Genomic DNA, 22,858 nt, shown 5'->3' with positions numbered 1-22,858 from the left:
GTGCCTATGCTGACCCCTGTGCACCACCAAAAGCTCCAACAACGGGCACATGAGCATCAGAACTGGACCACGGAGTAATGGAAGAAGATGGCCTGGTCTCATGAATCATGTTTTCTTTTACATCACGTGGATGGCCGGGTTCGTCACTCATCTGGGGAACACATGGCACCATGATGCATTATAGGAAGAAGGCAAGTCTGATCCATAAAGGCCCCATCTAGCAACTTACAAGACTTAAAGGATCTGCTGCTAATATTTTGGTGCTAGATACCACAGCACAACTTCAGGGATCTAGTGGAGTCCATGCCTTGATGGGTCAGGGCTGTTTTAGCAGCAAAGGGCAGACCAACACAACATTAGGTAGGTGGTCATGCTTGATCGGTGTACCTACTGTAAATAACACTCTATTCACCTATCCAAAGAATTGTTTATTCGATCATTAGACATGCCGCAAAATCTAACCAGAATAATCACTCCAGAGGCCGAGATCAGTTTTCACTTAATACAATTTTTATTGCTTCCAAATGGACAACACGTTATAAAAGGAAAAATTCATAAGGCAGTCGGTAAACTGTTACGTTATATTCGCACTTGATCAAATGAGTGATATGCAAAAACTAGAAACTCTCAAACATGGCCATGTCAGTCTGTTCATCACATATGGCTTTGCTGATGGACTACATAAAGACTACACCAAGAGCATTCCCTAAATACACGCTGAGGCTGGAAATGTTTAGTTCCAGCAATATAGTGCAGTACTCAAGGGAACGCAAGCACACGCACAACCATACACCCTCACTCGTTATATTTGTGTTCAGCCTCTCGGAAATCAGCTTATACACCCAAATGCCTTTACACGTGATCGAGATATACATAAACATGTTTCAGTACAATACTCAAAGGATTTTATTTGATCAAGTCTGCATGCTGATGCTGGAGCAGTCTTTGGCTTGTCCTGTCCTTGATAAAATGAAATCCATGAGGAACAGGCTGTCAGTTATAAAATAAAGCCAAAATGGAAATGTTTAGCTAGAACTCGTGGTTGGAACGGTATTGCAAGGAAACAGTACAATGATCATACAATCATCACCTTCATTTAGCATGTAGAACTTTTAAAATTGGATGTCGGTTAATTAATGTAGCAGATAGGTCTTGTATACGGACAATGTAAAGGTGTAGTGACTGCAAACAAGACTAAACTATCGAGTGTGTCTACTTTTTCAACAGTTGTGATGTCATTTGTAAGATAACACCTAAACAATAACTCTAGTCACAAGTGCTAACTCAACCTCCCCAGGTCCTGTCATACTGAGAAACGTCAATATCGTATCACATCTTGTGAACTCAACTGCCTGAAATGGTGAAAGCCGTCAGGCTATTGGTATAAACAGTTCTCGTTAACGTGACCATATTTTAACACGACATAAACCACAAATGTGCTGCACCGGCTGTGTGACTATTCAGTTATTCACTTAGTAAAAGTGTTACTGTAAATGTTTACCACTTTTAGCATCTAGTACTTTATTAGAAAAAGGCAGAAATACGAAGTTCTCTGAGATTCCTCTGTTTCAAATGTTTAAAACCCTTTCACACAAGGACATCCACATCTGGATATACAGTGACGTGGACCAGTACCTTCTAGTTTTTTTTTAAAACAGTATACCGTCCTACCACTCGTTATAACCAAACATAATCATCTTAATTTTGGCTAAACCTTTAGAATTTGTCAGATGCTTGCAAGATACAGGTATAGTTTGTAAGTCAGTTAGCTGCTTGGATGGCAGCAGAGTATAATTATACACGGAGATGAGAGGGGAAAAAGAAGAGGTGTTGACAGTGGGAGAGGAATAACAGAAGGCTAACCATTTACTGTGTTGGAAAGATGACCACTGTCACAGAATTGACATGGCTGCCTTTTTAACACCAGTGGGACTTCGCTAATCGGGAAATTATGCTAAGCATTGAGGCCGATGTGGGATGTAGTACCATGATTAAATAGCTTTAAAGTCATTTCAAAGCGCCAAAGCACCGGATTCTGGCCCTGCAGATTTAATAAGCACACATGTACGCTGCCCGTGCCCTTATGTGAGCTGATTAGCATTAGGTAACGGTTTTGGTGAGAGACTGAATGACATTTCATCTTACACAACAAAAACATACATGACAACAGTCTACAGTCATACCTGGAACACGCATACGTTCCAGTATATATAACGATATACCAGAATTACATACATCTTAATTCATTTGAAGCTATTTTAACAGTTTCTTGGGGTGTAAGAGGTGGAGCAGATGGAGTTAAAGAAACACCTGCTTTTGTAAACATGTGAAGAGAATCAGATCTGCAAATTCACTTAAAAGGAATGGTGCTGCTCAGGTGATATACAGATCTGAGCGCTGCTGTGCTTTGCCGCCTCTGGATGAAACCCAGAACGGGAGCAATGTAATGAGTAGAAAATCACAGAGAAAAAGAACGAGAAGAAAGAGCGAGAGAAAGAGAGAGAGGCTGACGTCCTCCACAGTGTAATGATGAGCCTGGCGCTGAGGTTGTGCCAGCCAATCCCTGTGCCAGCGCTGCCAAGGCGTCCTGATGGAGAGAGTTACACGGTTTTTCTAGCTGTGAGCACTCGCACGATGGAGCCCACACCACCTACAGAAAGTGCCTACACACACACACACACGACATTTAGATTCACACATACAGAACTGTAAGGGTCTCATACAGCTTTGAGTAATTACTGAAATGCTGATAATCATTGGCATCTCTCTCTATCTGTCCATAAACAGCCGCTAAACCTTTTAACATGGTCTAAATTAATATAAAATATTGGATTACTTTTCTTTTTTTTAAAGCATGAATATTTCAAGGTAAGCAGTCCATAATTACTGACATTGTGAAAAAATGAGAAAAGTACAATTCATAGTGAAAGTACTTGAGAAGTGGATGGAGTTGTGGTTTTAGTCTGGCAGGACATGTCTGTTTCTATTTTAATCATGGTTTTAATTCACATATTCACAGCTCTTTAAGACACCCTATCCATCCTGGGGGTCTTCTTTTATTCATAATGCATCCATTATGTCTAATTTAACTGAGGTATGAGCATAAAGATCGGTTCGAACCATATATTCATTTGGTTAATAACGTCATATACAACATTATTCTATATTCATCTTGAAGACATGGGGGTACAAACTTTTGCACTCAACTGTAATTCAACGCAATTAGTGCATTGTAACTCAACAAACTCAGCTTCTCCAACATTCTAAAGTGCGCATACACACACACACACACACACACATACACACACACCATACCTTCTCATGCCACTGGAGCAGCACTGCACTGCTGTTCTCTGATGGTCGTTCAAATCCTTTATAGATGTACTTCATAAGCAGATCCACTTTAGTCTTATCCAGAGACTGTACCGCTTTCTCAATATCACTAGTCTTAAAGGCAGTGAGGACTTTCAGTACCAGACCCTCAGCCCGGTCCTACACACACACACACACACACATTAGAGAAAATGTCTGGTCTAAAGATGCCTATAAAAAACAAACTCTTCAGTTCTCATATATCTAGAGAATAGGTTTAGCATTTATATGAATGTAAATATTTATGAACTAATAACTTCACAGACAGAGTGGACATAGCAGTAGTTCTACACTTTTTCACAAAGGGTGTGAAAAAATGCAATCAATTTCAAGAAATCGCCATCATCATACACTTTATGGTCCAATTCATTTTTCATTTCTTTTACTATAATATGTTCTTTCTGATGTTATTTAGTTATTTTCATACAGCTAAGACCCTTCAGTTAGGGCAAACCCCAAATGATAAATGTACCATTTTACACTAAAAAAGGGACTTCAATGAGTGCCTGCTGGACTTCTTACAAGCCATTACAATACCATTTCTGTATATACACTGCATATAATTAAGAAAATGATGTATAATTGAAAATGAGTGAAAATGCCACAAATAAAATGCATTTATTCAAATCCCTTTTGCTACATCAAGGCACAAAAGGCTAATTTGGATATTTTTTCCTTAAATACACCGATCAGGCATAACATTATGAGCACTGAGAGATGAGGTGAATAACTCCTCATCATGGCAAGTTTGACAAGGGCTAAATTGTGATGGCTAGACCACTGGATCAGAGCATCTCCAAAACTGCAGCTCTTGTGGGGTGTTCCCGGTCTGCAGTGGTCAGTATCTATCGAAACTGGTCCAAGGAAGGAACAGTGGTGAACCGGCGACAGGGTCACGGGCAACCAAGGTTCGTTAATACACGTGGGGAGAGAAGGCTGGCCCGTGTGATCCGATCCAACAGACGAGCTACTGTTGCTCAAATTGCTGAAGAAGTTAATGCTGGTTCTGATAGAAAGGTGTCAGAACACACAGTGCATGACTGGTCAGGGCTGTTTTGGCAGCAAAAGGGGGACCAAGACAATATTAAGCAGATGGTCATAATGTTATGCCTTGTCAGTGTGAGGGGATGAAATTCTCTCCCTCGTGTTAAATTACTCGGTGCAGCTCTGGTTCTCGGGTTTGATGGAGCTCACCTTGACGTTCTGGTTCTTGGTGTTGATTGGTGGGTTCTTCAGTGCGGCCTGCAGTGCGCCCATCATGTTCCCTGTGCAAATGTGCTAAGGAAGAAACTACTCTAACAGCATCAGAACAATAACAATTTGATCTATACAGTATTGGGGACCAGAAAGTGAAAATATAATGTTAGGGTGTCTGTATGACTTTGTTTACATTCTCAGCTCATGAAAAACTTCACTGTGACAGTGTCTTCACTGTTTATGTCTTGCTGTCTGGATTTTAGGAATAACATTTTCACATACAGGGAACTAATCATGTAAAAATGAAGTGTTTTCCAGTTCATCAATCAAACCAGTCATTGTTTCTGTAACTCTACACTGGAGCTACAGGACCAGTTTAGTAACCTGGATGCCTAAAATTACTAAACAGACAAGTTTACTCATTTTTCTCATGCATTAAACTTGCTTTAGGACATTATTCGAGCTGAGACTGAGATTTTCTCTGCTGCAAACGTAAAAGCAAGACAAAAGTCCATACTAAACACGGACAGATGATCTATTTTTATCAACTATTGTTAAAAGCGCTGCAACGACGCCGATTCGAAGTCGAGTCCCAAATACAACCCTTACACACTATATAGTGCACAGCCCAAGCCGCAGCACACTCTAGTGACGTCACCTAAGTAGTGCGCCCTTGTAGGGAGTGAGGTGCTGTTTAGGATTCAGCCGGCGTAAAGAATGAATGAGAGCTAACCACACCCATTAAATTTCCTCGCCGTCAATGCTGACGCTTTTATACATGGGTTAATATCCAGGAAGGCATAAATACTAACTCAAAATATCGTAAGTAAAGAAATGAACGAAATGCAAGAGTGAATTTTAATTAAAAGAATCAAACTGAAAGGATATTGTCTGATAAGGGAATCGACCTCGGCCTCGTCCGGACCCAGTTGATTCTCTCCGCCTTTTTCTTCTTCGTCCACAAACTTGTTCTCGTCATATTCGTCGACGTCAACCTTTCTGAAGCGGTCCGATACCGTGTTCTTCGACATGACTAAATGTCCCGTAAAGTTATTATATTATAGAAAGAGAAAGAGTAGCCAAAGCTCCTGGTACTTTTCAGGAAGCAAGTAATCCTTCCGCACTCTCTTCCGCATAGAGCGCCCTCAAGCGGCCCACGACTTCCGGTTTCTATTTCATTGTAATGCACAAACTACACCACAGGGTGGCGGTGTTTAGCTTTTTATGGGAAAATCTCATTACAGAAGCGAAGTCTGGGAATCGATTCCTTGTAGAGATTTCGCTCCAGAAACTTGCCTAAGAATACAAACCATGTAACATTAACAAAGTACACGTTAAGCACAATTCAATAACATTGTTCTTGTCAAACAGCGCCATTAGATACTCCCCCCCCTCGACGTCGTCTGTGCACAAGAATCGATTCCGCAGTTTTGAAGAGTCGACTCTGAAGGATTGACTCTTTATCTTGGAATCGACTCTTAGCCTAATACTGTATGCACAGAGGCAGCAGTGCTTTGAATTCACCTCAGTCCTCCATCAAGCTTTTATTTGGCATAAAGATTAGTTTATTAACACCTCACAAATATTTAAAATGAAACAATAAAGACATTTAATTCAAAATAGGCTCTTTGGAATATTTGTTTCGAAACAATATTACCCAAGGACTAGTTGTTCAACACATGCTTTTCTCGTTTGAAGCGTTATTACATCCCTGTACCACTAGGGGGCTTTGCAAATCACTGCGAGAGAATATAATTACATACTGCAGTTAATTTGTGGATGATGTCAGCTGGAAAATAGTCTGGATTTATCCTAATCATTATTTTATAACCAGCCAGATTAAAGAAGTGCTCAGAAAATATACTGCAAGACATTAAAAAAAGACAATCTTATGCCATTTTTGAGAGATGGCCACTCATTATTTTGGCACTGTTCAGTGTTTTGTTTGGCAAAGTGTATCTCACTTTATTACTGAAAACACTGATACTGTGAAAACATGTTTTATTGGGTCTCAGTGTGAGTCAGAAAGAGACCAACTCTACTGTATTGTCCAATTTATTCTTCTAAAGGCTAAAATCCATATCCATGAATGCGAATTCTCAGCAGCAAAGCCATGCTTTTCATTGTTTTTAAAAGGAAGTGATAAATGTTGAATCATTCTTGCCCACAAAACACAAGAAAGCTAATCAGACTGTACAGGCATGTCCGTGTCTTTGTGTAATAATATTTATTTCCCCTATCTCAGTCCTTGGATACACTTAAATAGCCACTGAACATCAGTAGTTACTATAACAACAGTGGAGTCATTCAGGTTTCTGGGCATTCACCATCTCTCAGGACCTGAAGTGGGAGCATTGCTAAAAAGGCCTAGCAGAGGTTGTACTTCCTTTGCCAATTGAGGAACATACCACAGGAACTGCTGAAACAGATCTTCAGTCTATCCTGTGTTCATCCATAACTGTCTGGTTTGGTTCAGCTACCAAATCAGACACCAAGAGACTTACAGACGTACAGACAGGAATGCTGAGAGGATTATTGGTTCCCCTAATGGTTAATTTTCAGTTTTTCTAATATAAGTGTTCTGTTCCATCCCTACTGTGTAATTCTTATGTACACCTTATTGCCAAAAGTTTTGGGACACCCCTTCAAATAATTGGCTTGGCCCCTTTAGTTCCAGTGAAAGGAACTCTTAATGCTTCAGCATACCAAGACATTTTGGACAATTTCATGCTAACAACTTTGTGGGAACAGTTTGGGGATGGGCCCTTCCTGTTTCAACATGACTGCACACCAGTGTACAAAGCAAGGTCCATAAAGACATGGATGAGCAAGTTTGGTGTGGAGGAACTTGATTGGCCTGCACAGAGACCTGACTTCAACCCAATAGAACACCTTTGGGATGAATTAGAGAGGAGACTGCGAGCCAGAACTTCTCTTCCAACATCGTTGTCTGACCTCACAAATGCGCTTCTTGAGGAATGGTCACAGTTTCCCATAAACACACTCCTGAACCTTGACGAAAGCCTCTTCTGAAAATGTGGAGTTGTTTTAGCTGCAAAGGGCGGGCCAACTCCATATTACATTCATGTGCATGTAAAGGCAGACGTCCCAGTTTTGTCCTGGCTCGCAGTCTCCGGTCTAATTCATCCCATAGGTGTTCTTTTGGGTTGAGGTCAGGACTCTGTTAAGTTCCTCCACACCAAACTCACTCATCCATGTCTCTATGGACCTTGCTTTGTGTGCTAGTGTGCAGTCATGTTGGAAGAGGAAGGGGCCGTTCCCAAAGTTGGGAGCATGAAATTGTCCAAAATGTCTTGTTTTGCTGAAGCATTAAGAGTTCTCTGGAACTAAGGGACCGAGCCCAACCCTGGAAAAACAACAACTGAATTCAATGATTTAGAGAGGTGTCCCAAAACCTTTGGCAATATAGTATATCTGCACTGTCATGTATGTTTGCACTGTGTCCATCCATTGTTCTGCACTGGAGCTCCTGTTACCAAGTCACATTCCGTGTGTGTAAACATACTTGGTAATAAAGTTCTTTCTGACCTCGTACCACGTGGAGTGTTTATATACTTGGTCTTTCCCACGTTAGGGGTGGCACAGCACAGTCAGACAAACAATAGTCCACTGCAAGCTTGCAGCATGAACACTGTCCCCAACAAGAGATTTTAGTCTATTAATGATGCTACATGAGTTTAATGATCTGTTAAGGTTCTGGTTTAATGGACTTCATCTGCGATATTGCAAAAAAGAAAAGAAAACAAGATTTTTTTTTCCCAGGTATTTTATTACGGTACAACAATTTAAATAATTACATACATATTCTGGTATTAATTATAATATTAAATACTTATTATACTATTGAATCCTGCTGAGATTTTAGCAGTCTTTAAGTGAGAATGCATATCCAGCACATACGACCCTGAAGTACGTGTCCCTCATAGACTGATATTGATTTCTGAAGATATTTTTCTTCATTGATGGACAAAAAAACATGATGAATGAGTGAATATTCTAACATATGTCCATTTGCATAACCAAGGAGAGGAAGAGTTCTCATTCTGCAGTACATATTGATTCATGTTAGCGCTATCCATTGCTAACTCCACATTGTTATATACTACGGACTGTATAATTCATTAGAAAGACATAAAATAAACATAACTCATGAGCTCATTTTCATTTCCTCCCATTTTTATCCGGGCTTGGGACCAGAACTGAATCCAGTGGCTAGGGTTTGGGCATTGGCTGGGAATCAAACCCAGACCTACCACATGGTAGGCGAGAAACCAGCTACCACTGAGCTCATGAGCCTTCAATTTTTCACAGAAAAAAAACATAAAAATTGCTGTAAATATTTGCTTTTTGAGTCTGGGGAAATCACTATATAAACATGTCTTATTTTAATGAAACAACGAACTTGAATTTCACAACCAGACATCATTCTGATACAAGCAAGTGTGCATGAAGTCAGGAAGTGCGTATATACTGTCTACCTAACGTGTCACGTCATGCCATGACTTTCTTCTGATCCGTTCAGACGGCTTGTGGGAGGACAGGTATTCGTCTCTGTGTACTTTCATCTTTTCATGACTTACTTTAAAATCTCAGGTTGTCATAATGGAGCAGCAAACAAAATGTAAAGTGTGACGGTGAATCAGCAGGTTGTCTTTAAACCTAACTGTAGATTTATCATCAGTCATTTCCAACAGAAAAGACTTGAACTGTAGACAGGATTTAAGACCATGACGAGATCTGACACGCAAGGTTAGTCATTACAGGACTGGTTAAATGGTCAAGAAGCAAAGAAAGAAAAAATATATTACTTTTCTTATTAGTAACCGATTTTTCAGGATTTTCTGTAATTTGATTAACTGTAAGCTCGGCAGTGCATTATGGGTAAAACACACTATTTCCTGACCAACATATAAACACTGGGAAGATATCTTGGAAGATAGGACTGAGACTTTTCTTAAAATATAAATTTAAGCCAAACTCCATTGGTGCATTATGGATATTCTGGCATTATTCATACCACAGAGCACTGAGGGAGTGTAGTGACCTCGTTTTCATACATCACTATGCACTATATGGTTTTGGACACCATCATACTGCAGCCTTAACCAGTTCAGACTGCATGTTTGTTGACTATTAAGAGTGTGGGGAGATTCCTCACAAAGTCAAGCCTTGTGCATGTGTGTTTGCACACGTCTCTTTTCGTTAATGACAGCTAAAAGCTTTACAAATGTGCTAAAAAGAGTACAAGTTCATGTAAACCATATCATCACAATCTAAAAGCGTCCCAAAATGCCTGTCACGCACTGCACCGTAACACAGCGTATCCAGTTATGCTTGTTTTCACTTATTTCCATTTGAACCTATTGTCCAGCGAACTTTGATACGACATCCCAACTCCTAGGAAGCTGACACTGTGATTTATCCGATTGTTGTGTTTATCTGTTAGGTGTGCCCTTCTTTATGCTGCCTGCGCCACGTTTCAGGAACTTCTTGTTTTCAATCTCACTGAGCGAAAGAGAGACATTGCAGCGCGACGGGTTCATCCGCCTCTGGAGAATGCTGTCTTTGATGGCATCTTTTATATGCTGAAAAACAATGGGAGAGAGAGAGAGAGAGAGAGAGAGCAAATCCTACAGTGAGATTTTTTGTGTCGGCTTATTTGGATATGTAGCGGAGCTAAAAGACTGATGTAGCTTAAAAACACAAACTGCATGTCAAAATCATCGCACATTTACCTCAAGTGGACTCAAACGGACTTACCATTTTGGTTCGAACACTATTAACACAACAAAAGAATGAGGAAGAATAACTTTCTTTCTCAGCAAATAGTCTGCCCCAGAAATAGACTCACGTAGGAGGTGTGGCCCAAAGTATATACAGAACATTAGACATTGTTTAGATAATATAATTACACTGGGATTGTTGTATTTATTGTTTAATTATTCTGAACTATTGCCTATTCTGCTATTTATGTACTTATGGTATCAGTGAGCCATTTTGCACTAGAGTAATCCTGAGGCTATGATATTTCTTTACTTATTAGCAACATTAGCCTTGTAGCTCCAGAACAAAAGCAATTATAGATTCGTGTCATCACGTTTTGCCTAATCCACTACATATAGGGTAAGAGGAAACTAAAATATCACATTATACTGGCATGAAATGTAATTAAAATTATTGTAAAGCAATCCAGAATATGAGAAGGGCATTATATGCAAAACGAATTATTTATTTTCTTCTCGGTACTATCATTTACGCATTATGATATCTATTACAGTATGTGCGATACACTATGATATTTAAGGTCTACCTCAATATTGTTGAGTGTGTTGAACTCCATGAGGTCATGCAGCTGTTTAAAAGCCTGATTTGAGTACTGGAAGTTGAATGTGGAATATGGTGTCTCAGGATCGTCAAATATGTCAAAGTCAGCAAACTCCTTCTCCTTATCTGTCTCCCTGGGAACTCCTTCAGAACAATGACATAAAAGACATATGCGTTTAATTTCTATTATTGAACAGCTTATAGAATCTTTAATATTGCTGCAACAACAATTAAGTAAAGAACAAGAGAGGGTACAGGTTAGCAACCAACAATGAACAAACAGGTTGTATTCTCATGTTCGGGTTAACGTCCTATGAATTGACAGAATGACAAAAATGAATTGTTTTAACTCCATCCCAATAATAAACCAAGCCATTCTAACATATCTGGTAAATATAGTCGGTGTTGATGGACTTGCAGCTGAAAAATGAATGGAGCTTAAATGCTTTCAGCTAACTAACTGGAATGTTACCAGATTATTTCATATTACATAACCCTGTGTCTTATTTAAAGTGAAGCAACAGAAACACATGTGCCCAATTGCTCAGAGATCATGAGTTCAAATCCCAACAATGGCACAGCACACCAATGGCCAAGAGCCAAAGAAAGCCATCTTGGCTTATTTAAAAAAAAAACCTTTGACTAATGATGTATGTCTGTTCCTTGTTCACGTTTGATGCTTTTGTCATGAAGATGTCGTCATGTTTATATTTTCTTTTTATTATTTTATCCTTGAGCATTGGTCTTAAATCTATCCATTATCAAAGTCAACTGTTTAAACTCTAGAGTGCCCAGCTTTGCTTTATGCTAAATAAACCATCTCTTTGACTGGGTTTTAGTCTCTCAATTCTTCAGTTGTCTTGCTTCTGGTAAAACTGCAGTGTCTTTGATTGATCAGAAAGCTTTATAACACTGTGCTCTCTAGGTGGGACAGATGGCTTTACTGTTTCTGATCTGTCAATCATGGTAACACCAATCAGGGATGTGTGTGAGCTTATGTATGCAGAACAAGGCAGATAGCATTGCATGTTTAATGCTGCCCTGTAACACAGCATGAGGAGCAGTTCACAAAGATGTGGTTGGCTGGCTTTAAAGGAAATGTGTGTACAATATCACGATATATATATATATACATCACAGGATAAAAAGTCTGGTGGATGTGAATTGACAGGTGAACAATTGAGAGAAAATTGGGAAATTAGTTTAAAACGTAATGCTTTACACTCTTAGCGATTGTAGTATGTATTAATAATGCACTATATTGTTGAATTTCTCAGTATGTACACACTAAAAATACACACAAAGCATATGGTTGCACATTGTTCCATAAATGTTTTTGTCCTCACCAGGAGCCTTGAACTCCCTGAAATGGATGTTGGCCAGGACGAAGTGGATGACAGTAGGGCAGTGTTTCTCTTCTGGTCTGGGCTTGAACACATAACATTCCTGCAGACCTTCACGATCGAACACCTTCACGTCGATCTTAGGGAAAGGCAACTTGTTCATGCGTGCCCATTTCTCAGCCAACAAAAGCTCCTGAGAGAAAAGAAAAGCTCTCAGTGTCATATTAAAGCCTTGAAACAGTAATAAGGTACAGTCATATTAAATTATGTATAATATGCAGCTACACTATATGGCCAAAAGTCTGTGGACACCACAGAGGTGCTTTCTGAACATCCCATTCCAGATTTACTGTTCTCCTTCGCTGTTATTATAACCTTCACTATTTCACTGCTGACTTAATAACACAATATCCTGTTCTCATTCACATAATACAAAAAAACTGAATATTCTCTGTTCTGTTCAGTCTAACTATTTTCCATATTAACCTTAAAAGGAGGACTGGAATCACTCGGCCTGGCTGAGAAATCAAAAGATATGATGAGATCAACTCCACGCTGGGGTCGCAGGATCAAAGGGTAGGGTAGGTTAAAGGTCAGGCCACTGTCCACCACATGAATCTTCTTACTCCTTACATCCAGAGGCTCGTAGATGTGAACAAACTCATTGGGATCTACAAGAAAAGTATAAAGGGGTTAAAATGTGACGAACACTTTTAGATTATTGTGCTCTTTGAGAAGAGTGCATGATTCATCAATCTTCAGGTCATTTGTTTCTGTCAGTCACAGTGAAGGAAACATGGCCTAAGTACTTGTCAGTCCCAGTACAAAGGGTGTGGCCTCAGTATCTGCCAGTGTCAAAAAGGAGCCATGGCCTCAGTAACTGCCAGTCTCTGCAAAGAAGGAGTAGCCTCAGTACCTGTCAGGGCCAATAAAGGAGACATGGCCTCAGTATCTGTCAGGTCCAGTGAACAAGGCGTGGCCTCAGTACCTCTCACTCCCAGGAAAGGGGGTGTGGCCTCAAGCCCTCTCAGTCCCAGGAAAAAGGGGTATGGATTCAGTGCACTGTCAGTCTGAGTGAAGAAGGCATAGCCTTCGTACCTATCAGTTCACGTAAATCGGGTGTAGCCTCAGGACCCCTCAGTCCCAGTAAAGGGGGTGTGACCTTAATACCTGTCAGTCTCAATGGACTAGACATGGCCTCTGTACCTGTCGGTCACTGTAAAGGAGGCATGGCCTCTAAGTCTCAGGGAAGGAATGCTATAAATGTATTATCCTTAGATTCCACTGATGATATTTCAGAAACACATTCCTCCTCAAAATCTTTTTCAAAACAATCTTTTTCAAAAACATTATCATCATCATCTTACAGGGTTCCTTTTTGATCAAGGATCAGGTTGGCAAAACACATGCAAGATAATGGACTACAATGTTACACATTATCATTAAATCTTTCTAAGGTCTGAAGTAGTCTGAAAAATTCCACACTCATGATTTACAGTGAGTGTTGAACATGAACTAACTGTGCTTTCTCCTCACCTCAGTGTGACTGGGAACTGGCACTAAAGCTGGCTCACTGAAACAAGCCTATATATATTGAGGCAAACTGAAAGCAGCACAGCTCAGTTCTTAGGGCCAAACCTGCAGTGGCATGCAGAAGAGCAAGCACGTCTGCATAACAGAATAAGTCATTTATTACCGAGGCATAAATTCTCAGATTTACAAAAAAAAAAAAAAAAAAAACTAAACAATCGGATGTCAATCAATAAGAGTTTTCACCTAAACACCTAATGGAAAAAGCATGTGTGGGAGTGTACCTGTGACAGCATCCGCCTCATCCTCAACAGACAGCTGTGCCATAAAAGGATGGCGAGGTGTTAAAGGTATAGAGGAGGAGTTTAGGTTCAGGCCCAGCATGAAGTTATGCACTTTTCCTGCACGGCCCTCACGTGTGTTAAACAGCGCCGTCTCACCCACCATGGAGGTAAACATTCGCTGCACCCAGCTGGCCTGAGCGTTACGCTGCCGCTCCTCCTCCACCTCTGATGACTCTGTACCCACTGAGAGACAGGTAGAAGAAAACAAAAGATGTAGACGAGGAAGAAGAGATGAAGACAAACAGGCAAGAATAAACAAAAAGAGTGGAAAAAATAGGGAAACAGGTTAAAGAGATTGAAAAAAGAAGACGACAGGGATAGAGTAGAGGGGAAAACAAGAAATAAATACAGGGGAATGAAGAGAAAGAGGAAGGAGAGAGTAAAAAAATATATAGAAGAAAGAAAGTAAAACATTAAATGGGAAAACAATGGGATGAAAAGAGAATGACAAAAAAGCAAGACAAGGCAAAAAGACAGGAATAGAATAGACAAAGCAAGGCATGAAGACAAAAGCCTTGTTTGACAACTATGGCTCAGTGACGTGAAGGTTCATTTGCGTAATTGAGAGAAATATAAAAGTGACTCACTCCTGCGCAATTCCTCATCGTTATCTGTTGTGTCATTGCCAAGAATGTGCTCTGGTTTAATTTGTTCTGGAAATAATAAAGAAAAAGAAATGAAACAGCTTAAAGTAAATAGCTGCATACACATTACTCTACTCTTACAACTTCTTTTCTATTCTATATTCTTTGGTACATAAATATTGAATATAATATAAAATCTTTTTTTGAGGACACCATCTATTTTATTTTGCTTTGTTGCTTGCTTATGGGGTGCATGGGAACCACTACACAGTCCACACAGTAATGCTGAACATGCTGACCTTTCTTCAACATTCACGATTCACATGGTTTGCTACATTAGCTTGCACTTGTGGGTGAAACAAGTGTGTATAAACTGAGGTCTAGACTGAATTTCTCACCCACACTCAGAGCGAGAAAGGAGCAAAACTTTGATCACACCCACTTTATATAAAAGAAACATTTACTTCAGAGCAAATACAACCAATTAAACCGGACAGAAAGATCAAGTAATCATTTTCGGTTTTCTTTTCCTTTTCTTTTGTAATTGATTTTCCAGATATATATATATCCATTACAAAAATTCATAAGAACAGAAAGAAACCAAGTTGTACCAAGCTCTTCCTCCATGGTGCTGCTGCAGCCAGTAGTCTCTTTCACACCAATGACTCGATTAAACAGGATGGAGAAAGCACTACCCCACACACCTAAAACACACACACACACACACACAATACACAATACACTCTCATCCAGAGCTTTTCCATTCCATGCCAAGCTGCCACTTTGGGCTCCTGAGCCAGGCCTTAACTTCTTAACTTAACTTCTCCAGAGGCACCATATCGTTGCTGACCTTGCGCACTGACCCCAGCTTTTTAACAAGCAGGGATTTTACTGTGCTGTAAAGTACATGCAACAAGCATAAGCTTCTATCCTATTCTACTCTGTTTGCAGCTCACTTCAAGGTGACCTTTCCCAGAAGTAAATGACACATAATACTAATTTAACCATTTAATGAATCATTGAATCATGGAACCAAGATGACTTTCAATTCCTGTTTCCCCCATGTAACAATACTTACATGGTGTTTTATTTCTATTCTGTTGAAAATCCCAATAATTCTGGAGGTAACCCAGGACGAAGATAAGGCATCAGATGAGATCTAGTTATATAAACATTTTTATATATCGTTTTCTTCTATGTAAAAAAAACACTTTCCTCAGTATCTTACCCATTAGGAAGTGTAGCGGGTTCTCTTCATACTTTTTCACAACGCTGCCCATGAAGAACTTGCTTCCAAAGAGCTCAGGTGACATGAAGGTGCCATATTTGGCCATGCCAATCTCATAAGGGCTAAACTCCACCCAGTCTGTAATGGGGTGGTGGTGTAGAGAATTAACAGGAAGTTTCAGCTGGTTTACATGCTACATTCGCAGAAATCTTCAGCCACAGTTTATTTTCACCCTGATATAAAACAGCACTATCTCTAAAATGATCATGAGGTGCATGCTATAACTTTGGCCTCCTGACAGCCTGCTTTGTTTAGTCAAAAATGTCTGGGTGGCAAACTATCTTGTTACGAGGTCACTTTCACTAGAATACATGGAAGACTTGTTACTGCCTCTATTATAGATCAGTAGTGTGTCAATACAGCAATGCTGATCATGAGCATGTTTTGCATATCTGCTGTGAACTATACAAATCTAAGCAAATGTGTTTAGCTGGTGCCTTCATGCTGCATCAGCTGGATCTGTAGCCAACTCAAATTAAAAGAAAGACTGACTTTTTGACCTCCCAAGTTATTCTTGTATTAAAGGTGATGACGGAAATGATGTGCGGTAAACTGATGTGTATCTTGTTAGCAGGAGAATAAACATAAACGGGGAATTAGCAGAAAAATGTTCGGTGACCATGGTATAGATGGACAAAAAATGTAAAAAGCTATTTATGTGAAACTAAATGTCACAAGATATTTTAAATCTAAGACGCGTGCTTACCAGCAAACATGAGCTCAGAGACGTTGGGTTTGACGTGCAGGCAGGTGAACAAAGGCAAAGGAGACTGACCCAGATTGACCTTTTCCTGCAGGGAGCTCAGTGATGTGTCCATCCTCTTTAACAGAGAGAGAGAGAGAGAGAGAGAGAGAGTGAGTAACAGAAAAAAAATCATGTTACAATTGTTAAAAGACCCAGGTGCACCTCTTTTCAGGCTTCTAGCTGATTTATGAAATCCAAACCTTCGAAAGCAGGACACTCTGTTTTTCTTTGGGAGATATGAGCTTGCTTCAGTGCGCCTGGCACCGTATCCAGGTAGGGTGTTTCAGTGTTAAGAGAATGTTAACACTGTTGCCAGTATAGATTTCATAATGTTTATAGTGTTAAAAAGTCTGACCTGTGACGGATGAGCGCCAGACTCTAGTAGGAGGTTTGGCGCAAAGTTGGATGATTCAATTCATGGAGTAATCCGAATGATTTAACTCCTATTTGATTTGCTATCTTAATTGTTTAATGCACACTTCTGCCAAATTAGGTCTTTTTAAGTGTGTGCTTGATGATATAGACCTGAAACTTAAAGAGACCTCTTTTTGAAGGTTTTCCTCAAGTAAACAAATAACCTTCTCACCCCCGGTATAAGCGTCTCTCCGATGAGCATGCCGAAGATGTCGGTGAAAGTGACGGGTTGGCCGCTTGCTTTCTTCTTCCACAGAGCTTTAATGTAGCGTTTGATGTGCTGTGGCATCAGCAGCTTGAGTGGACTGCTGCTCACGCTCTTCATCAGCTCCTGATTGATGTCTCGGGGGCCTTTCTCAGGAAACTCGGGGTGTGAGTATAGCGTGGACATGTACCTATTTAAACAAGTCCGTTAATGATCGGAGAGAGTGTCACAGCCAGTAAAACGCTCTCATATAATATGTATGCACTAATTTATGTTTCTGATTAACATTACAATTGTGTATGTGATGTAATACACTATAATATCTTACACTAATTCATATACATTTATTAATTATATGATGTAATTAAAAGAAGGTAGAGAATTTCAAAAGTTTGATGGATGAATTGATGGATAGGTGAAAGGTAGAGAAAAGGAATACAGATTAATCTACAGACCACGTTGATCCAGAAAGTCCTGCAACATAAGTAGCACAGTCCAACACTCCAGACTCATACAGAGCCTTCATCACCCCAGAGAAAGCCACCATAGCTCGGAAACCCCCTCCTGATCCCACTATAGCGATGGTGGGAACCTGCACACAGGAAATAATGAATAAACTGTGGCTTAGAGGTTAACACCTCAAGGGTTTTGAGAGTTTGAGTTTGAGTCCCTGTGCTTTGGGCTTCCTTCAGGTACTCAGACTTCCTCCACGAAACCAAAGATGTGCACTATAGGCTAACCCACATCTCTAGATAGTGTGTAGTATGTGAGTGAGTATGCGAGTGTGTGTGTGCGATCATGGCCTATGATAGGCTGGAACACCACCCCGAGTCCCCTGGGATAGGCTCCAGGTTCCCCATGACCCTGTGTAGAGTAAGTGGTACAAGAAATGGATAGATTAATGTATCCAATGTGTATTGTATGTAATGGTATACATATAGTATATACATATACATATTTAAATGTATCTGTTGTGTATGTGGGTGTATGTGTGCATTCTATGGATCCCTTTCCATAGGCTTATTAATGTTTCTCTGCAATACTTTTCACTTTTCACAGAATAAATTCCAAAAACACTACATTTTGCCCAGATTGGGAAAGAAAAGTATAAGTGCCTAAAGCTCACCTCGTTTTTTGAGGTAGGCAGGAAGCGTGGGTTTTCCATGTCTAGGAATTTTTTGATACCTAGCATGACTCTATCCCTACGCGTCTCCCTGAACATCTTCTCCTGGTCACAGAGAGCCATACTGAAGCGCAGATCAGTGGATGAACTATGGCGAGCAAAAGCGGTTGTTAAAAACACAGCAAGGCAAGAATTTTACACAAAGTCTCTCTTTTCTGAGGAGAATGGTATACTTACCACACTTCCAGTAACATCTCCAGGTGCACCTTTGTAGTCTGGTGAGAGAAAATAATAGTCATTTAGTATTATGCACCCATACTACCTTCTGGATTTGCATGCATTGCTGGCAGTAAGAAAAACGCATGGTATATTCATTATTCCTCTTTACCAGACACAGAGACAAGTAGAAAAACAGCAGGAAATAAAAAAATTCAGTTTGCTCTCGGTAAATCCCCTCACTGGTGTCATTATGATTCCCTTCACTAACTTATCTCTATTACCTTATCGCCATGTTATGTTCAAAGCGCTATCAGGAAAACTAACAAACCAAATGTCAGACACAACAACATGACTAACTACTTTAGCAACAAGTGGAAAATTTTTGTATGTTTCATTTTTGGCCAAAGTATTGCTTAATGAATTTTTAACTGCATTACACCCAGCAGGAAAAAAAATAAACTTTGAGAAACCACCGGTTTAGCCCCCAAACACTCATATTTCCTGTAGAATGTTAGTACTCCACATTCCTGCCTTTTTCCAAGGTTTCGCAACACTCTTATGTTATCCACCTCTAAATAATACTGATGATTTGTTAAGATTGTTGTTATTCAATCGTTCAGCATCGCCAAATTCAGATATGCCCATGTGCAGACACAAGCTATTACCCCTGAATCACATAACATGTACCAGGACCAGAAATGCATATATTTGACAATGTATTTTTTTAAGGTCTAAGGAAGCCAGGCGTACAGCTCTATTTTTATGTAACGAAAGCCTAGAGATTAAAAGGACACGTATACTGTTTTCATTTTTCTTCTTGTATGATTCTTCAAAGCAAAGTAACTTCTTCTACACCCAACAGTTGCAAACAAAATTCGATAAGACACAACATTCTGTCTCTAACATGGATACTGTAGCTCTGTGACATCCTTTCGTACATTTTCTTATATAGATAACATTAAGTGACACACTCTGAGACGGTAAAAAACAGGAGGATTTGTGACTTAGACATGGACTTCAGCTATAGATTCAGGGGTTGAATCAAGGAGACATCATCCATGTCTGCTGACTAACAACATTTAGTGGAAATGACCTAATAATCATCATCCTTATTCATTCCCCACTCAGTACTGCTTTACCAATTCAAACATTCACGCATTCATACTCATTAGCTTACCTTGCCAATAGACACAGTCACTGTCTCGGTCAGTCCTATTTTCAAGTTGTTAACTTCATATCTAGCTGTGCCTAGAGTCTCATCCATGACATAGTTGGCATCCATTAAAGTTATCTGAAGGTGAGGAAGGACAGTATGATGACAAAGGAGGATCGGTGCTAGTCATTAAATCATTGCTAATCCACAATACTGCTGATTCTGTGACCTGATTTAGCAGATAAAATGAGTAAAACAGAACAGAGTTAGACTGACTGACAAAAAGAATAACTGTTGGTGTGGTGTGATGAAGCAGAGGCCGAAACGACCGCCTGAAACAATAAAGAGCTTTATTTCCCATACATGACTGTAGTCTTCCAACAAATACACATTTCTATTGATTAAAGAAAAACATCATCCATTTTATAACATTTAATTATACGTTTAACATTTTCATAAACGCCTTTAATTATGCAGGTCACTGTGAATGAGCATTTGCTATATATTATCAGTTACTAACATATAAGATGGAGCACATCAGAAGAATCCTACTACCAAACTGCTGTTACAGGAAATTAGTCAACACCCAACAACTGAGAAGTGCTGTGGTATGCAGTTGGATACTATTAGATCTGATTATTAAGATCTGGTGATATATTCAGTAATAAAAATTTTCACCTCCAGCATGTTGGCCTGTTGGGGGTCCAGAAGGAACTCGAACGTTTCGTTCCACTTCGGATTGATGTCATTGTCTATGTGACGTGTTCTTTTTCTCGATTCGGGAGCAGTCGGGATTAAAAGCTCTACATACGGGTCTGGTGTGTCCACTGCTCAAAAACAGAAACACGATGCATGCTTCATCGTACGCAAACGTTTGCTGTAATAGCTGCGGCCATGAACAAAACAAAGTCTACACTCACACAAGTCCCCAAACGCGCCTTTGGTGACATTTTCCGCGCTCACCACAGTCACTCTGAACCTGTGAGAATACTGATGTTCAACCTGACAACACAAAACACTTAGATCAGTGACTAACGAGTGACACAAGGGACAATCATAGAGAAGCATCCACCCAAGAGAAACACATGATGTCATGCTTATTTTTATGCAGTTGAGAAAAGAAATGAACTGGATCTATATAGACCAGGATGGGATTTTTTTTGTAACACATAACATCTTGGCTTTGTACTGCTGAATGGCACGTAATGCTGATATGAAACACATTTCAACCCATCAAAGGACCCTTGAAAAAAAATCAATCAAACAAACAAAATACAAGGCCTAACTTACTATAATGTATTGATAGGGATCTTTGGAGGACATCCTGCCAGCGAAGTAAATTTCGTCGCGCGGAAACACATTTATATGTCAGGAAGGTTTTCTGTTTGTCTTGGGCGGCATCTGTTCACTAAAGTGAAAAAGAGATATGGTAACAAATCGTCAAAGAGGAACTTCAAAATCAATAAAAAGGCAATGCAACTTCTGCATCTAACAGGGCTCTGATGTTTATGTCCATATCCACATTCACACAGGTCTAAGGGCCTCCTGCTCATTATTTCAGGAAAAAACGTCATGTTTATAAAAAATATTTCAAATGAAATAGTTCATAATCTGTGTGAGAAAGTTTGCCGTGTTGAAATATTCAGAAATTCATTGGGTTTTCTCAGAAATCCCATCCCTTGTGTTAGTCACGTGGATAGAGATCACACACACAAAAAAATTGTGTTATAAGAATATTATCTTATTATAAGAAGCAGAGTAAAATAAAAAAAATATATATATAAAATAAAAAAATATATGAATTGAGGGAATTAAGTAAATTATACAGAAAACTTTTACATCTTCTGTACTCTGTCTGTCTGTCTGTCTGTCTATCTATCCATCCATCCATCCATCCATCCATCCATCCATCCATCTATCTATCTATCTATCTATCTATCTATCTATCTAGGTTGGCATTAACTATGATTATTATGAGAACAACAGGAAACCAAAAAGTCGTAGCTGTTTCTTTGAGAGGTTTGTAGGTGCTGCAGCAGCAGTTTCAATCTCCTTTCATTAAATCGCCTGTACTAGAGCTATTAAATTCTCGCGCATGCGTGGTATCAACAACAGCGGGAATCACTTTTTTTCCTCCCTTTCTTTCATTTAGTCTTTTATGTTACATGAAATGTTCAAACAGTGCAACATCAACAACTTTAGGAAAACCAAAGAAACGTGCAGCAAAAAACTTGCTCTCTAACATTATTTAATGTATAAGGAAAGTAAAGTTTTTCTATTGCTGTAAACACGAAACGTTAATAAGAAGAGAGCATTGCGTTCAGCTTACCTTTACCATAGAGCAGACGCTTTCCTAAACTCCAGCCAACTGTGCTCCTCTTTCAGATCTCTCTCTCTCTCTTTTTCCTCTCTCTCTCTCTCTCTCTCTCTCTTTCTCTCCACAACTATGAATCTACAGAAGCCCCGCCCACTATGGAAAGCCAATGGGTACAATGGGGTTTTATTATAGCCTACTATTTTCAATATTTTAAATGTAGTTAGAGTATTATACTTTTTCCCATTGGTCCGAGTGAGTCTTTAGTCTTCATTTTCTTTACGTGTTTTAATGTCACTTCTCACACACACACAAATACACACACACACACACACTAAACATACTAGTGCAATATGTTGTCTACTCTCGAGGGGTAAACGTAGGAGGAATTGGATTAACATGTCTATTTGAAAAAAGGTAAATGATTAAAATTATTATTATTATTGTTGATTGTAATTTATAATAAATCAATTATTATCAATGGTTCTAGAGAATAATAATAAAAAAACACCCAGATAGACTGTTACAATGTTTTTTTATTTATTATCTTTTTAATGATCTTTTGTGTAAATAGGCTAAATGTGTGCTCTCTTTGATACTTCAAATAGGTCCTACTTCAGATTTTGCTCACATACTGATCAGCTAAATTGAATAATATTGTATCACCTCACAAAGTGGACAG

The 22,858-nt window shown here is 39.4% G+C and overlaps 2 protein-coding genes across 2 annotated transcripts; both read right to left on the bottom strand.

Moving 5' to 3' along the window:
* Positions 1-488: 488 nt before the first annotated feature.
* Positions 489-5,715, bottom strand: arpc5a (actin related protein 2/3 complex, subunit 5A). The gene is made up of 4 exons (XM_058413436.1): positions 5,458-5,715; positions 4,567-4,639; positions 3,316-3,492; positions 489-2,663 (listed from the first exon to the last, which is right to left on the bottom strand). Exons 1-4 carry the CDS (start codon positions 5,598-5,600, stop codon positions 2,601-2,603), a joined length of 456 nt encoding a protein of 151 aa, XP_058269419.1. The 5' UTR covers positions 5,601-5,715; the 3' UTR covers positions 489-2,600.
* A 2,699-nt stretch (positions 5,716-8,414) lies between these two features.
* On the bottom strand, positions 8,415-22,321 carry pla2g4aa (phospholipase A2, group IVAa (cytosolic, calcium-dependent)). Its single transcript, XM_058413232.1, has 18 exons — positions 22,192-22,321; positions 21,153-21,270; positions 20,783-20,864; positions 20,541-20,689; positions 19,887-20,000; positions 18,728-18,765; positions 18,494-18,638; positions 17,823-17,959; positions 17,335-17,557; positions 16,710-16,824; positions 15,944-16,081; positions 15,327-15,419; positions 14,719-14,784; positions 14,072-14,314; positions 12,744-12,928; positions 12,261-12,450; positions 10,901-11,058; positions 8,415-10,175 (listed from the first exon to the last, which is right to left on the bottom strand). Exons 2-18 carry the CDS (start codon positions 21,183-21,185, stop codon positions 10,026-10,028), a joined length of 2,259 nt encoding a protein of 752 aa, XP_058269215.1. The 5' UTR covers positions 21,186-21,270; positions 22,192-22,321; the 3' UTR covers positions 8,415-10,025.
* Between the last annotated feature and the right edge of the window lie 537 nt (positions 22,322-22,858).

Source organism: Hemibagrus wyckioides, linkage group LG17, assembly GCF_019097595.1.
Source record: "Hemibagrus wyckioides isolate EC202008001 linkage group LG17, SWU_Hwy_1.0, whole genome shotgun sequence".
In the NCBI taxonomy this organism is placed as follows: Eukaryota; Metazoa; Chordata; class Actinopteri; order Siluriformes; family Bagridae; genus Hemibagrus; species Hemibagrus wyckioides.
Note: the sequence above shows the minus strand (reverse complement) of the source record. Positions and strands in the feature narration are given on the sequence as shown.

What these genes read in the sequence shown, in the direction of transcription:
- arpc5a (XM_058413436.1), bottom strand. Translation starts at nt 5,600, where the DNA reads ATGTCGAAGAACACGGTATCGGACCGCTTCAGAAAGGTTGACGTCGAC. An exon ending in GTCGATTCCCTTATCAGACA is followed by an intron (nt 4,640 to 5,457) that starts ATATCCTTTCAG and finishes GCACATTTGCAC; the next exon opens with AGGGAACATGATGGGCGCAC. An exon ending in TGCTCCAGTGGCATGAGAAG is followed by an intron (nt 2,664 to 3,315) that starts GTATGGTGTGTG and finishes GTGTGTGTGTAG; the next exon opens with GCACTTTCTGTAGGTGGTGT.
- pla2g4aa (XM_058413232.1), bottom strand. Translation starts at nt 21,185, where the DNA reads ATGTCCTCCAAAGATCCCTATCAATACATTATA. An exon ending in GAGAGACGCTTATACCGGGG is followed by an intron (nt 16,825 to 17,334) that starts GTGAGAAGGTTA and finishes TCTCTGTTAAAG; the next exon opens with AGGATGGACACATCACTGAG. An exon ending in TGAGGCGGATGCTGTCACAG is followed by an intron (nt 12,929 to 14,071) that starts GTACACTCCCAC and finishes CTTTTCTTGTAG; the next exon opens with ATCCCAATGAGTTTGTTCAC.